The sequence below is a fragment of the Rhinichthys klamathensis genome, unplaced genomic scaffold (assembly GCF_029890125.1).
Source record: "Rhinichthys klamathensis goyatoka isolate OS25496 unplaced genomic scaffold, OSU_Roscu_1.1 h1tg000198l_1, whole genome shotgun sequence".
NCBI classification, from domain to species: domain Eukaryota; kingdom Metazoa; phylum Chordata; class Actinopteri; order Cypriniformes; family Leuciscidae; genus Rhinichthys; species Rhinichthys klamathensis.
The window spans coordinates 495,907-510,000 of record NW_026606724.1 but is presented as its reverse complement, the minus strand read 5'-3'; the positions used below and the strand labels follow the sequence as shown (position 1 = coordinate 510,000).

At 41.9% G+C, this 14,094-nt stretch overlaps 1 protein-coding gene across 2 annotated transcripts in view; it reads right to left on the bottom strand.

Moving 5' to 3' along the window:
* Positions 1-14,094, bottom strand: part of lars2 (leucyl-tRNA synthetase 2, mitochondrial) — a 135,428-nt gene that overhangs the window by 98,193 nt on the left and 23,141 nt on the right. For both annotated transcript variants that reach the window (XM_056263113.1, XM_056263112.1), the window contains exon 3: positions 10,886-11,014. In XM_056263113.1, the coding sequence (XP_056119088.1) occupies positions 10,886-11,014 (129 nt within the window). The remainder of the gene's footprint in view (positions 1-10,885; positions 11,015-14,094) is intronic.

Genomic DNA, 14,094 nt, shown 5'->3' with positions numbered 1-14,094 from the left:
AAAAAAAGTGGAGTATCCCTTTAAGGGTGCGCACTTTGCGCGCATTCAGTCATGCCCATGCACGCAGTAGTCTGCTTGCTTTTATGTTAAATTAACAGTGGTTTGTGTGTTAAATACATTTATTATTTTACAATTTATTTTTTATTTTTAGACTTGTTAAAACAAGCAGAGAAGAAAATAAAAACAGTCTTCTAATCTGTGTTCTAAAATAGTCGTCTTCTTTTCTGGGAGCCTATTACTTTTGCGGTAGAAATATCGGTATCGGTACTCGGTATCGGCAAGTACACAAATGTAAATACTCGTACTTGTATCGGTTTGAAAAAAAATGGTATCGGGCCATCCCTAGTGACCTGATATGTTTAGTTGTCGCGAGCGATAAGAGACCATCAGCAGGATCTGACTGAAGCAGAGGACACATCAAACCTTGTGCTCCATCACATTATGAGCTCGGAAAACCACCAAATGAGAATGTTAAAAGAACTGAACAAAAACTGTATATACGTGTACACAATTGTTTTCAACATTGATAATAATCATAAATGTTTATTGAGCAGAAAATCATCATATTAGAGTGATTTCTGAAGGATCATGTGACACTGAAGACTGGAGTAATGATGCTGAACACGAGCACTGAAGATCTGCGTGATTAAGTCATCGACTGACAGGCTTTTTCTTTTACTTGTTCTCTAAATATGTAAGAACAAACATGGGGTAAATGGCAGTTGAAGTCACTGATAACATGCTGAGATTGAGAGTCGCTCGCTCGTTCAGTTTGTCGCTCTGTTTCCTTGAAGCAGTCGAAACTGAACACTGTCAATTCCAATTCAATCAACAGTAGCGCTTCGTCAAGCTCCATTAAATCATCACACACTTAGTGCTGTGCTTACAACACACACCAGATGCTGCCTGTCCTTTGAGGAGAGAGGGATTCGTCACGGAGAGGACAGAGATGGATGAGAGGGAGGAGAAAACAGAGAGAGAGAGAGAGAGAGAGAGAGAGAGAGAGAGAGAGAGAGAGAGAGAGAGAGAGAGAGAGAGAGAGAGAGAGAGAGAGAGAGAGAGAGAGAGAGAGCGAGAGCGAGAGCGAGAGCGAGAGTGAGAGTGAGAGAGAGAGAGAGAGAGAGAGATTTTAAATAAAGCACAGATTGGTTTTCTACCAAAACACCGCACATCCGACCACATCTATTCCCTTTATACACTCATCAACAAAAACATCAAGGACAAACAAAGGAAAATATTTGCATGTTTTGTAGACTTTAAAAAAGCATTCGACTCAATTTGGCATGATGGTCTACTATACAAAATCCTACAAATTGGCATTGGCAACAGCAAAAGTGCGGTGAAAATCAGGAACCACAGAACCGGGTTCTTCCAGCAGGGCCGTGGAGTGAGGCAGGGCTGCAGTCTGAGCCCGACTCTATTCAACATCTACATCAATGATCTGGCATCAGCGCTGGAGAGCTCCACTGTGCCCGGCCTCACTCTACACCACACACAGGCCAGGGGTCAGGGGTCAGGGGTCAGATGTCTGCTGTACGCGGATGATCTGGTCCAAGAAGGCCAGATCTCAGGAACACAAACACCAGTTCCTGTATAAAGGCCAGGTCCTGCAGCACAGCACGAGCTATAGCTATCTGTGTGTGTGTGTGTGTGTGTGTGTGTGTGTGTGTGTAAGAGCACGAGCTATAGCTATCTGGGCATCGACATCAGCGCTTCGGGACGCTTCAAAACATTGAGTGAAAAGGCTCGAGGCCGGCAAGTTTCAATCTCTGAAGAAGCCTATGAAGGAGTGATCCAGCTCTCAGATTTCATCAAAAATATCTTAATTCGAAGATGAACGAAAGTCTTACGGGGTTGGAACAACATGAGGGTGAGTAATTACTGACAGGTTTTTCATTTTTGGGTGAACTAACCCTTTAAAATTACCCATTAAAACCTGGATAAAATTATAATAATTCAATAATAAAACCAATTCTTCTATATGGATGTGAAATTTGGGGACCAGTACTAAATAAAAAAAAAAATGGGATGAAACATCAGTAGAGAAACTACAATTGGAAATTGCCAAAAATATGTTAGGGGGTCACCGAAACACATCCACTGCCGCCTGCAGGGCTGAGCTAGGCCTGTACCCAGGGCTGGACTGGGACAACAAATCGGCCCGGGCATTTTGGCCCAGACTGGCCCACTACATATAACCATACTGCCATAAGTGAATAGGAGTGAGTAAGAGTTAACAGATGAAATAACTAGTTGAACTATACTCCACACAGTGATGAATCCTAAAACAATCTATATAAGCTGCATTGGGATAGCAATACCGTTTTTTCCCACTGGATTTTTGGAAATCTGTGGTGAGTGCACCTCTGTCCCTCTAGGGGGGTTCGTCGGCATGCTCCCCCGTAAGAAAATTTTGTGCTTTTTAATGTTAAATTCATCAATCTGGTGCACTTTGAGAGTTCAAAATAAAGAGCTCCAACCCATATTCAGTGTGCAAATTGAACAAAGAAAAACTCAAAACTCTTTTAGTTGTGATATAGTGTCTGTCTACATTACACTACTACATAATAATAGTTATAATAATATTAATCCCATGGCAGTAATAGCCATATATTGTAAAACAAATGCACTGAAAAATAAAAGCAACTTCATAATTAGTTTGAGATAAGCACATGATCTTTTATTTTGACGGAAACGGCATCGAGCTTTTATTTTGTCGAAAAACATGGTTTACAAACTCGTCTCATTATAATTCGAATAAAATGCGTAATCTGCAAATATGCAGATGTGGAAATAATGGGAAACTGGGTAGTGGGTTCCTACATAGCCCAAGTGTTGTGAAAGTAGCCTAGTTCTGCTTACCACAGTTCTCTGCACTCACTCATCTCTCTCCTTATCCTCCTCACTATCCTCATCAGACACTTGAAGGGCCTTTTTTTCACGCTATTTCTCTGCACATTCCTTGCGTTTCTTCTCCATCGCTCTGACTATTTTGACAGATACACACTGACACTGTTCGCTCACTCAGAGCTCAAAGGAGGAGGTGTTTAAAGATGTGATTGGACCAGCCCAGTGTCAATCAAGAAAACAACCAATGGGCTGCTGATCTACGCATTTCATGTTCCGCTCTGTGAGTAACAAAACACAGGACCTACGCTGACTTTTTTGTCCAATGCATTACACCGGCACAAAGATCCCAGAGCCGCCAATTAAGCAAATCTAAACGCAATGGGCCGCTGATGTACGAGTTTTATGGGCCGTTCAGAAAAAATAAAAAAAATAAAAAAAAGAGTATGAGATGTATCGGCCCACAAAGCACGCCGGCCCACCGGGAAAATGCCCGGTATGCCCGATGGCCAGCTGTACCCGCTGAACATCGAGATCCAGAAGAGATGTGTTCAGTTCTGGCATCACCTCCATCAGTCTGATCCAGAGTCAGTCCAATATAAAGCCCTCCTCGCCAATGAAAGCTCAGCAGAACCTCATCCTCTAAACACACTCGCTCTTCAACTCGTCCATCAGACTACACTCCCCACTGACCACAGCTACCACCCCACAACTACTGTTAAAGAAACACACACACATCTAAAAGACACTCATGATCAATCACTAAAAGCAAGTTTTGACCTCCAGAATACCTCAGTGTGACATCATGTACACATCCCTATATACACTCAGCTAAAGGATTATTAGGAACACCATACTAATACTGTGTTTGACCCCCTCTCGCCTTCAGAACTGCCTTAATTCTACGTGGCATTGATTCAACAAGGTGCTGAAAGCATTCTTTAGAAATGTTGGCCCATATTGATAGGATAGCATCTTGCAGTTGATGGAGATTTGTGGGATGCACATCCAGGGCACGAAGCTCCCGTTCCACCACATCCCAAAGACACTCTATTGGGTTGAGATCTGGTGACTGTGGGGGCCATTTTAGTACAGTGAACTCATTGTCATGTTCAAGAAACCAATTTGAAATGATTCGAGCTTTGTGACATGGTGCATTATCCTGCTGGAAGTAGCCATCAGAGGATGGGTACATGGTGGCCATAAAGGGATGGACATGGTCAGAAACAATGCTCAGGTAGGCCGTGGCATTTAAACGATGCCCAATTGGCACTAAGGGGACTAAAGTGTGCCAAGAAAACATCCCCCACACCATTACACCACCACCACCAGCCTGCACAGTGGTAACAAGGCATGATGGATCCATGTTCTCATTCTGTTTACGCCAAATTCTGACTCTACCATCTGAATGTCTCAACAGAAATCGAGACTCATCAGACCAGGCAACATTTTTCCAGTCTTCAACTGTCCAATTTTGGTGAGCTCTTGCAAATTGTAGCCTCTTTTTCCTATTTGTAATGGAGATGAGTGGTACCCGGTGGGGTCTTCTGCTGTTGTAGCCCATCCGCCTCAAGGTTGTGCGTGTTGTGGCTTCACAAATGCTTTGCTGCATACCTCGGTTGTAACGAGTGGTTATTTCAGTCAAAGTTGCTCTTCTATCAGCTTGAATCAGTCGGCCCTTTCTCCTCTGACCTCTAGCATCAACAAGGCATTTTCGCCCACAGGACTGCCGCATACTGGATGTTTTTTCCCTTTTCACACCATTCTTTGTAAACCCTAGAAATGGTTGTGCGTGAAAATCCCAGTAACTGAGCAGATTGTGAAATACTCAGACCGGCCCGTCTGGCACCAACAACCATGCCACGCTCAAAATTGCTTAAATCACCTTTCTTTCCCATTCTGACATTCAGTTTGGAGTTCAGGAGATTGTCTTGACCAGGACCACACCCCTAAATGCATTGAGGCAACTGCCATGTGATTGGTTGATTAGATAATTGCATTAATGAGAAATTGAACAGGTGTTCCTAATAATCCTTTAGGTGAGTGTACAGTAATATTGTAATTATTATTTTAACGATGTGCAAGCTGACATTATCGAGAATGTTATTCACTTTAAACAAAAAGCAAACAAAAACACATCTTCCCGCCGTAAGTTTGATCTTGTCATATAGTTAAGCAATGTCACACAAGCCGCTTTTCCCTGAATATCAGCACGACTGCAATTGTCATATTGATTTTATAATAAACAAAAAGTTAACAACAGCTGCGTTTACATTGACCCTAATAATCCATAATAATTGTAAACGAACTACTTAGCACAATCGGGGAAAAGTCACATGTAAAACCACGTCAATCTGATTAAAATTTCATTCGGATTGAAAGGGGTGGTTTAAACCTTTTATAATCCATTCGATAACACTGCGCATGTGCAATGATGTAGGAATGGCGTAATGATGTATGACCAAGCGGAAACTTTCCGTTCTCTCTAGAGAATCCCACACGGAAGTGACTTAAACTGCACTTCATCCACTGGCCACTAGAGACAGGCTCCACAAGAGAGTCAATCCCATAAACCCCCATGTTAAAATGCCCAACTTTACAGCAGAAAAAAACATGTTTACAGCCTGGTACAAAAAGTGGTTTTGGTCCATAATGCTCATTTTCCCCTTCATGACGACTGTGAGGCGGGTGAATTTTTTTATAACTCATCCATTTAAATTATATCAAGCTTTAAAGTTCTGCATATGATTAATTCATCTGTGAAGTGGAGCAGGACAAAGTCCCATCAGTTGTTGTTTCAAACTCTCAGACGCCTTGTTTTGGGCACGAGAAGAGGCGTTTTACCGCACCGCACAACGGTTCATGTGCTCGTCATCTTCTAATTAGGACCCGAAATCAAAGAAAAGAAGCAATGTAGGAGAATACCTTGTGACAAACGCACACATCAACCCAATCACTTTGTTTATAGTTCATGTAAACACTACGTTCGGATTCATCAATCGGAATTAATTCATTAAGACTGAAACGAAAGGTGTCCATGTAAACTTAGCTATTGTGAGTTACATTTTAGACACAATATTGTCTGCTTTTGCTTTGTTTTGACAATGAAAAGTTCCCCAGCAGAACAAATGTTTTGAACGAATCGGTTAAATGAATGATTTAATAACTCATTAAGACAGTGACATGCCGCCACCTACGAGCGGTATCAGTTTATGCAATTGAAAATGCATTCAAGCCACCTCTGACCTGCATTAACCAGTCAGTGTAAATACATCAGATGCAGCTTCTGCGCCACTGCAGTGCAAAGATGGGTTTTGCTGATACTGATTTAATTTGATTGGTAATATTTATCTTATTCTAATTTAATTTATTCATTAAATGTAACAATTTGACAAAAAATGATGCATACATCTAACAAGGTTAGAAAAAACTATGTAAAAATCAGTTTAACTTTTAAAGGGACAAATACTCCATTGTAGTGGAAAACTTAAAGGTATAGCGGAGGATTTTCTTTTTCCGGGTGGATCATCAAGACTATTGGTCCTCCTAGTTGTCAATCATTCTGGTGATATGTTTACGTAAGGCCGTCGTACGTGCTCTTCCTTAGGTAGTTTTCGCTTTCTGCGCATGCGCACTTTCAGGTGTATATGTGTGGTGAGCTACGGTTTCAGCCATTCATTGAAGCTCGCCGTTCTCACCGGGTTTTTTCAAAATGTCTGAGGGTCGCAAGAAATAAAGTGTCTACGAATTGTATGACAAGAAGAGAAAGGCCTCTGAAGAAAGAAACAAGACCAGAGTGTTTTTGGGTGAATATTTCACACGCTGGCGTGCGCTAAAAGCACAGGTTGGGCTTCCCACCGATGCCTCAGTCGCGAAGTTTCTACTCGACAGGTAAAGTTTGGCATGCTATTTGGAAAATCCATTTAAAATCACTGCTAGTAAAAGGTGAACTAGGCTCGTGCATGCTCTCTCGTGCACACGTTTAATAGGCGTTCCCTCTCGGGAGCAAATTCGGAAAGATCCTCCGCTATACCTTTAATATCTGTTGCAGCTGTGAACTAACCACGGCACAGAACATGAGGAATATGACAAGCTTCAGGAGTCAGCTGTCCACGGCAGTCCTGAACCAGCCAAACTACCAGAAGAATAATGGGAAATGTTTTTCCCCCAATAATCGCACACCCCGAGGCAGACACGCTGAATGTAGAGCTGCCCTGATCCAGAGATGTTCACAAGTAATTTTTTGGAAGTCCAAGTCAAGTCTCAAGTCTTTGAGCTCGAGTCCAAGTCAAGTCTCAAGTCTTTGAGCTCGAGTCCAAGTCAAGTCTCAAGTCTTTGAGGGGCAAGTTCAAGTCTCAAGTCTTTTGCCACGAGTCCAAGTCAAGTCTCAAGTCTTTGAGCTCGAGTCCAAGTCAAGTCTCAAGTCTTTGAGCTCGAGTCCAAGTCAAGTCTCAAGTCTTTGAGCTCGAGTCCAAGTCAAGTCTCAAGTCTTTGAGGGGCAAGTTCAAGTCTCAAGTCTTTTGCCACGAGTCCAAGTCAAGTCTCAAGCCTTTGAGCTCGAGTCCAAGTCAAGTCTCAAGCCTTTGAGCTCGAGTCCAAGTCAAGTCTCAAGCCTTTGAGCTCGAGTCCAAGTCAAGTCTCAAGTCTTTGAGGGGCAAGTTCAAGTCTCAAGTCTTTTGCCACGAGTCCAAGTCAAGTCTCAAGTCTTTGAGCTCGAGTCCAAGTCAAGTCTCAAGTCTTTGAGCTCGAGTCCAAGTCAAGTCTCAAGTCTTTGAGCTCGAGTCCAAGTCAAGTCTCAAGTCTTTGAGGGGCAAGTTCAAGTCTCAAGTCTTTTGCCACGAGTCCAAGTCAAGTCTCAAGCCTTTGAGCTCGAGTCCAAGTCAAGTCTCAAGTCTTTGAGCTCGAGTCCAAGTTATTTCTCAAGTCTTTGAGCTCGTGTCCAAGTCAAGTCTCAAGTCTTTGAGCTCGAGTCCAAGTTAAGTCTCAAGTCTTTGAGCTCGAGTCCAAGTCAAGTCTAAAGTCTTTTGCCACAAGTGCAAGTCAAGTCTAAAGTCTCTATTTCCATCTGATCTGTCCCCGTGCTGAGAGACACGAATTTGGAAACATGCTAAGAGACACGAAAAAAAAATAGAAAATCGTGTCAAATCAATAGATTTAAATTTCGTGACTATTTCACAAACTGGAATGAGTGCGTTGCGACATCGTATAGTCTAATCTCATAATCTACTTAACACATCCCTCTAGCCCTCGGACCTGGTGAAATATTAAGTGTGTCACATCATATGGATTCAACACTTTGTGATGGTTAGCTTGTTACTGTACCTGTGAAGATATATGCTAAATTTAACGTCTCTTTCACATTAGCAAGTGACTGACCTATCTGGGTGTGTTTTGAGGTGCCTGATGAAGTTCGACGTTGTGGATCCGGCATCATTTATCTTGGTGCCACACACCTTGCATGTAGCTGTTCGCTTACCACCACTGTTTGTAAAGTCATTAAAACCAAAACTATTGACAAAAGGCACAACTACGGGAGGACTTGGTGTCACCATCGTCAATGCATTTTATGATATGTGAGGGCGCGCACATAGGCATAGCGCATGCACGTTGCACAGTATGGCAAAGGGCAGGGGACACGGCATGCAGCTCATCATGCGCTTCCCCAACGTATATATGCGCCAATAAAAGAAAATAGAAATACATTAATAAATTTAGATTTTAAAAGCAATAATTGCATGAAAACAGGTTGTTGACGAGTCTCGAAGCTCGAGTCTGAAGTCTTTTGGGTCGAGTCTCAAGTCAAGTCTGAAGTCAGCTGTTTGTGCGACTTAAGTCCGACTCGAGTCCCCATCTCTGCCCTGATCTCCACTGCATCCAACACCATATAAACAGAAACTCAAGCAAACAGAGATCTTCACGAGACTCAACTCACAACTGGTTTCAATAGAGTTACAGTAGTAGAAACGTATACTGTTTACATTGCATTAGATATATTTGCGTAGCAGTCTAGCAGAACTGCTATTTATACCACTACAATATGTTAATATGCTAATTAGTTACCAAGATGACATTAAAGGAACATTTTGCTATTTCACAGAGCTTTTGTAACATCATTCGTCCAATAAGAATTTAGAGTAGGAAATCTAGTTTGACTGTTTTGAGTCTAATTCTAATTCTACGTTCTAAAAAAGAAAGTAATTCAATTAAATTCAAATTTATTTGTATCCACCTTATTCCCATACGCCCCATGATGCTTTGCGCGAATGGGTGTAATTTCCGTTAAGCTGTAAACAATCAGTGAAAGGCTCGCTCTATGAACGCAATACGTTAAAAAAGTGTCACAATGAGATTATGTTAATCGACTCACCCTTCAAACATCGAACATTAAAATGAAATTTAAAAGTTTAAAAGAATCAACAGGTACTTTCAACAGACCAAAAATAGCCCCATAAGCGCGAGTCTTTGGTTAAAAATCACTGTAGTAGGCAAATATATCTCTGTATTGTTTAACAAGCCTTAGTCAAAAATGTTCATTAACTTCAGCATTACGTGACACTATATCAAAGTGATTTCCGTCATTTTGACAGATTATAAATTGTATTTACCTGTGAAAACAAACCTGGAAAGAGACGTGAGGATTTGAGGAGAGTAACGAGAGATTCTTCAGTGAATTATTAATGGAATATCGTAAATTAAATTCGGGAGAACAGACCACAGATGTGCCGTATATGTTGTCCTTTTTCATACTTTTACAGCGGATTGCAAAGGAAAAAATAAAAATCATCACGAGGAAAAGATACAGCAACTGAAAAGAGCTCTTGCCGTAGATATTCTTGTTATAACATGTCACGTTAAAATACCAAGTATAACGTTATTCTCATGATGTCTGAAAATAAATCATGAAGGAAAATTGACAGCTCATCCAGTCAAACTGACGGATCAGCTTTATTTGTAGGGCAACCTTATGATTTGAAATGATTTGTTTGTTTTAGCCTTTTTGAATGGAAGTTCCCCAAACCGGAAGTGCCACCCATAATTCAAAACGCAGTAAGGTCGTCAGGAATAAGCGCTTTTCACAATACATATTGTTTCAAAGCAGCTTTACAGAAAGTGCATTTTTTAGAAATGTACATAGAAAAATACAGTTAGTTAATCATGTATTAATTTAGGGCATAACATATCGCCGGCGTTGAGTCATCTCTTCACTTCTTGTAATAAAATGAAATAAAGAACATTTCATTTCAAACTTATTTAAAAAGACTCAAATATTTGTCAAAATATCTCAAAATGATATTAAGTCGCTTCTTGTTTGTTTCACAACACGTTGGTTGTTGCATGTTTCACGCAGCTGGGAAATGAAATGTCCAGTGAGTGGAGCTAAAAGGTTAATAATGCTCTATTGTGCTGGAAAATAATGCACCTAGTCTAAACCCCAAACATTTAAACCTGAACAAAAAGCAACCGACCCATTTGAACTTGCTTCTACAAGTCTTTCAGCTTTTCATGACTCCTGTTCAAGAGTCGAATTTCCAGCAAAATGACTCTTCTATATTTTATTTTATGTACGGTCAGCATGACATACAATTAATCATGCAGTGATATCAACACCCACCCCTAAACAACAGCCTCCATCAGTCTAGCATCGGGATAATGATGTCCGTCATGACCTGCCGTTCCTTGTTATGAACTGACACTGACAGCATATTTCAGAAACATTCACACGGATGATGACATCAGTTCTTCGGGCTTTAGAAAGGGCTGTTTTTTTAAAAGCCGTGAGCACATCCTCAACATAGACAAAGTTTGAGGAGCAGCTTTAATTAAGAACATATTCACACCATTTCCATTATTCAGACACCTCATAATTAAAACACACATCATCCCGGCAGACCTCGACTGCAGCTTTTGCTTTCATGGGAATGTGTTTTGGTATGTCTGTGTGTAGGTGGGTGAATATAAAAATGGATCAAACTGTGTGTGTGTGGCGCTGACAGAGCAGAGTAAATTCTGATATTACTGTGTTTAAGAGTAAAATTACCTGATGGCCCCTCATCCTCTGGAAGTGGCTGATGGTGTCGCTAATGGTGTAAACCCTCACGTGACCCATATGCAGACGACCCGACGGGTACGGGAACATGGAGAGGACGTAGAACTTCTTCCGGGAGCTCTAAACATGAAAAACAAGAGTTATTCGGTGTCTCTTCCTATTAAAGGTGCTCTATGTAACTTTTAGCGGCCTCTAGTGGAGATGTTTCAGATTGCAACCAAATTTTACAAGAGCGCTCGTGCTCGAACTCATAGACAATACCGTCTATTATGCAAATATCTCGGCGAATACTAGACGGATTCGGCGAGCACCGAGCTCGTTGGGACCATCTAGTCGAGCTGAAAAAAACCATATAAGATCCATAGTTTTTGGTGGTGTTTTCGCGGAGATATTAGCAGAAAACCATCGGGCGCGCTGCAAAATTGCGGACGCCGGTGACGTCACGATCTCAGAAGAAAATCGCTCGTATCTCTGGAACGCAAAGACCCAGAGAGCTCAAATTCGGGGGAGGAGGTCCCAGGGGAACCCTTGCCCGAACGCTAGAGTGGCGGGCCTCGGGGATGCCCCCTACCGGATCGCCGTTCGCTGGGACCCCCGATTTCAAACGGCTATAACTCGGGGAGCCGGGCGAGTTGGACCTCGGGGGTGGGCTCGTTCGAAAGGCCCCGTCCAGCACTACGAACGATTAGAGTCTTGGGAATATTGATCAAAGATTGACTGAGATATAAGCCGAAAAACGTGCGCCTTTAACCGGACGTAACTCCCTGACCGTCTACAATAGACTGTATATAAGGAGAGAGGCTCGGGAGCGCGCATGCACGTCACATCCGTTGGATTTCGCGGTAAATCCGACCCGGAGACTTCACATAGAAATAGGAATACTGGCCTTCAGAGGTAATAGCAAAACTCGACAAGTGGATCATTTTAATGTGTGATTACAACCCCTTCACACACAGGCAATAAAAAAAGGATTCATTTTAGTAGAAAAGTTACATAGAGCACCTTTAAGTAGACAATTTTTAATTGATTTTTTTTAAGAATTTCTAAAAAGGGTGTTCACACTTGTGTTTCGGTTCGTTTGTTCCAGACCAGGCGTTTTCACACCTGAAAGTCCGCACCAAAGTTCACGTTTTGATACATTTTATACTTCCAGAAAGTTTTGGTTTGGTTTCACACTGCAATTATGCGAGCGCACTAAAGAACTTTACGTGACACACTTGCGTCCTGTCGTCATCATCTATGTGGGCTGCATCTTGACATTGATTGGTTTGTAAATGGACGTGCGTCTGACGTCAGCGTGTCGTCAATTCGGCGGGTAACTTTGACAAATATTTGGAAAGTTTTTGTGCGTTTTGTCCAGTTGACTTCTTATTATGTCATCAGACCATACTTCAATTAAAAGCCTCGTCTCCTCCTCTCCCCATATGCTACCACGGCTCATTTTTCCTGCCACCTTCTGTTTTTTCGGCTATTTGGGAACCACCGGAGCTTCCTGTAAAAGGTCTGAAAGTCCGAACCATACAGAAATGCTTTCACACTAGAAACGAACCAAACCTTTGTTCAGTTTGATCCGGACCGAGACTACCTCTTTTCGTCGGACCAAACTTTGTAACTTTGATTCGGACCAAACTGAAAAGTTCGAAAGTCCGGACCAAACAAGGTAGGTGTGAAAGGGCCCTTAGTCCTGGTCCGCTTAGCGTTCACATTGGCATTTTAACACCGAACCTAAAGGCATAGGAATATGTTCACAACCTGATTGGTCTGCTTTAATGACGGATATTTCACGACGGGACTTACTCAACATCCTAAACAATTTTGTATGCTGGGATAATGCGATCGCTGTATGTGCGTAGCTACATATGATGGCCTTTTTACCAGCTGAAGACTTATAAGCTTATTAAAATGTTTAAATGAGTCAAAACAGTGTCAGGAATCCCTCCGTCAAACAAACCGAGATCTGCTGTGAGGAGACGCGGTTCTGATGCCTAAACTCTGACGGGCAATAGAGAGCCTAAGTCCCTCCCCTTCCGGTCGACCACCATCGGACCTTATTTCGGAAAAATGTTGTATGGTAGTCAATGGCGAGAGAGAAATTTTTTGATCTCGTTTGAATTGTGCCCTGAATTACACATATGATGTTTGGCAATTTAAAAGATACATTTTAAAGTCAAGAAAGTCGCAGTTTGATGTAAAACTGTTGAGGTATAAGACTGTGAAAATACGTAATTACTACAAAAAATGCATTGACGATGGCGACTACAAACCCCAAAGGCGCACATTTTCTCTCAATGAATGAAGCTAACTTTACTGAAGCTAACGTCTGTCAGTGTGTAACGCCTTGCGTTATAATCGTAACGTTACGCCGTCATCGAGTGTTTTGTACCAGACTGCACACACACGAGCAGCGGATCTCGCTCGTTGTTTCGCTTCCCGGGAGATGTAGTTCATTGAGCGATTTTCACATAAAACTAAATGTTACTCTTCTGTTTCATGACAAACTGCGACTTTCTTGACTTTCAGAATTAGCTTTTAAATTGACAAACATCATATGTGTAATTCAGGGCACAGTTCAGACGGAATAAAAAGATGAGTTGTCTCTCGCCATTGACTACCATACATATTTTTTCCGAAATAAGGGCCCATGAGCCGGAAGCGGAGGGGAGGGGCTTAGGCTCTCTATATCACGACTAGGGATGGGCGTATCGATACAAAGTATCAATATATCAATACTGACGTCGAGTATTGAAAGTATCGATACTCAAATAAAAATATCGATACTACAGTTTTTTGGGGGTTTTTACCAGTGATTTTGTTTATTTGACAAGAAGTTTAATGCGTACAACATGCACTGAATTGGATGAATAACCTGTTTAGTAAATAATTGTGTAGTATAACTATTTTCCAGCTTATCTGAACACACGCAAATGCTGCAAGTCAGAAGCAATCAATCACAGAGAGTGTTCACACACTGCCGACAATGCATTCAAACAGGGCTGCGTTTCACAAAAGTATCACAAGAAACCATTGATGCTGTTGGGAAACGACTATGCCTAACCATTGATGCCTAATCACGACTATGACGAGAAAAAACAGCTGAGCATTCGGTCATTTATAGAGTCGCGCCTTATGACATCATGTCCTGTTTAGCAAATCGTTGAGCTCGCCGACAGGTCAGGGTGTTATCGCGTGCAAATCGCGGG